Below are 1,771 nucleotides of genomic sequence, written 5' to 3'. Positions count from 1 at the left end.
TCACATTTTCTAAAAAAAACTTGTGTTACAATTATTACTCAACCACTTCTTAAAAACAAAGGGAGAATAAATAAATAAATTCTAAAAAAAAAGAGACCCCCTTTTTTAGCTACTGAAATAAATGATATTATGATAGACAATGGACAATATAGTGTGAGAATTAGTTTTTGTTCTTCAATGTGTACACACTGCTGCTGTGAAGCACGGATACACAGCTCACGAGTGTGTAGTCAACAGAGAGAAATATTGTGTATTTCAATGACTCCTACAGATTAAGAAAAATAATTAATTTTCTTAATAAATAAATAAATGTTATTCTTGGCTCAATTGTTCAGTGTCTTTTGGTTCAAATAACATTGTTATGATGCCATTGGCATAAAAAAAATTGATAAAGTGACGTTTTCTTAAACTGAAACAGGGAGCATTAGACATCCTGTTGTGTGGGCAAGCGCCTTTCTATTGCCAGGGTTTAAAGACGTGTCTCTACTGATTGGGTATCACCTGGAAAACAGCCAATAATCGAGAGACACACCCACCAAACGAGAGAAACATAAATGAGAGAAAACATAACTTACGCCGTTGTACACCGTCCCAGGAAACGTGGGTGCCCAGCTCTTTGCCTGAGGGGGGGCTTCCAGTGGCAGACTTAAAAAATCCCTGTTTTAATATTGTTTTTGTGCTTTAGCCCTTAGTATAGACCAAAGTAGAATAATTATCTCAAAATATAGCTACATGATCAACAGTTTGTTGTATTTTCAGAATAGCTTTTAATGTATTATAGTGGGCTATAATCTATAATAATTTGAATTTATGTAAATTGTCTTTGGGTACCCTTATAAGTGCTTCATGAATAAAATCTATTATAAGTAAATGTGTACGATTTATCTATCTTACTTCAGCAATTCATTTAGTAAAGATATTTCAAGTGATTCCGTGTGACCTATACTAACCAGTTCTGTTAAATGGGTAAATGCAGGATCAGCTGATCGGCACATCTTCCTCACATCTGGACTACACGTATAACATACTTCAGGGAGATGTGACTGAGACCACATCTGTAAGATGTACAGCAGATGTTGGGATGATTAGCCCGCATCTGTATGTCTGCCATACGTCAGAACGATGTAAACATGTACATAGAGAGAGGATGCATGTCAGCATGCGGCTAACAGGCTAACGTTAGCCTGTTAGCTTAGCTTGTGGCGGCCTCTCAGACTAACCTTCCCCCCCCAGCTTGGTCTCCTCCAGCTGTCTCCGGGGTCGCTCCATCTCTGATGAACTAACTAAGAAACGCTGTTTGGGATTCCCTGATTTGGATTCAGCTAACGGCTTCTCTCCTCACTGCTCCCGCTGCTCAGCACCCGGAAACTGCAGCAGCACCACTTCCGGCCGGAGGCCGCCGGGAAAATAAAAGCCCCGGTATTCTAGTTCACTTGTTTTGATTTCTTTCATGAGGATATATTTGGTTACATTTAGGAACCATGTTTGACTGGTTTACGAACTGTCTACATGGTCCATACTGAATATCCATATTTATTCTGTTTTTCTTATAATGTATTCTGTTAATACACTGCATATATATTATTCTTACTACTATTATATGGCGCATATCTGTAAATATTGTTCATACATTGTTCATAGTACAACAAACAAGCTAAAACAAAAGCTGTTAGTTTGTAGTCTTATGGCAAGACTACAAGCAAGCAGTGAAGACACAGGGACAGGAGTGAATGGGAACTTGGTGATATCAGCCTCCTCCAGCCCTTGAAGC

At 38.6% G+C, this 1,771-nt stretch overlaps 1 protein-coding gene across 1 annotated transcript in view; it reads right to left on the bottom strand.

Moving 5' to 3' along the window:
• Nucleotides 1-1,363, bottom strand: part of LOC116686444 (oocyte zinc finger protein XlCOF7.1-like) — a 588,898-nt gene extending 587,535 nt beyond the window's left edge. Inside the window, exon 1 of the mRNA XM_032511457.1 lies at nt 1,221-1,363. Coding sequence (XP_032367348.1) covers nt 1,221-1,269 — 49 coding nt within the window. The 5' untranslated portion in view covers nt 1,270-1,363. The remainder of the gene's footprint in view (nt 1-1,220) is intronic.
• Nucleotides 1,364-1,771: the final 408 nt, after the last annotated feature.

This window comes from Etheostoma spectabile, unplaced genomic scaffold (genome assembly GCF_008692095.1).
Source record: "Etheostoma spectabile isolate EspeVRDwgs_2016 unplaced genomic scaffold, UIUC_Espe_1.0 scaffold378, whole genome shotgun sequence".
NCBI classification, from domain to species: Eukaryota; Metazoa; Chordata; class Actinopteri; order Perciformes; family Percidae; genus Etheostoma; species Etheostoma spectabile.
The sequence above is the reverse complement of the archived record's forward strand: the minus strand, read 5'-3'. Positions and strand labels throughout refer to the sequence as shown.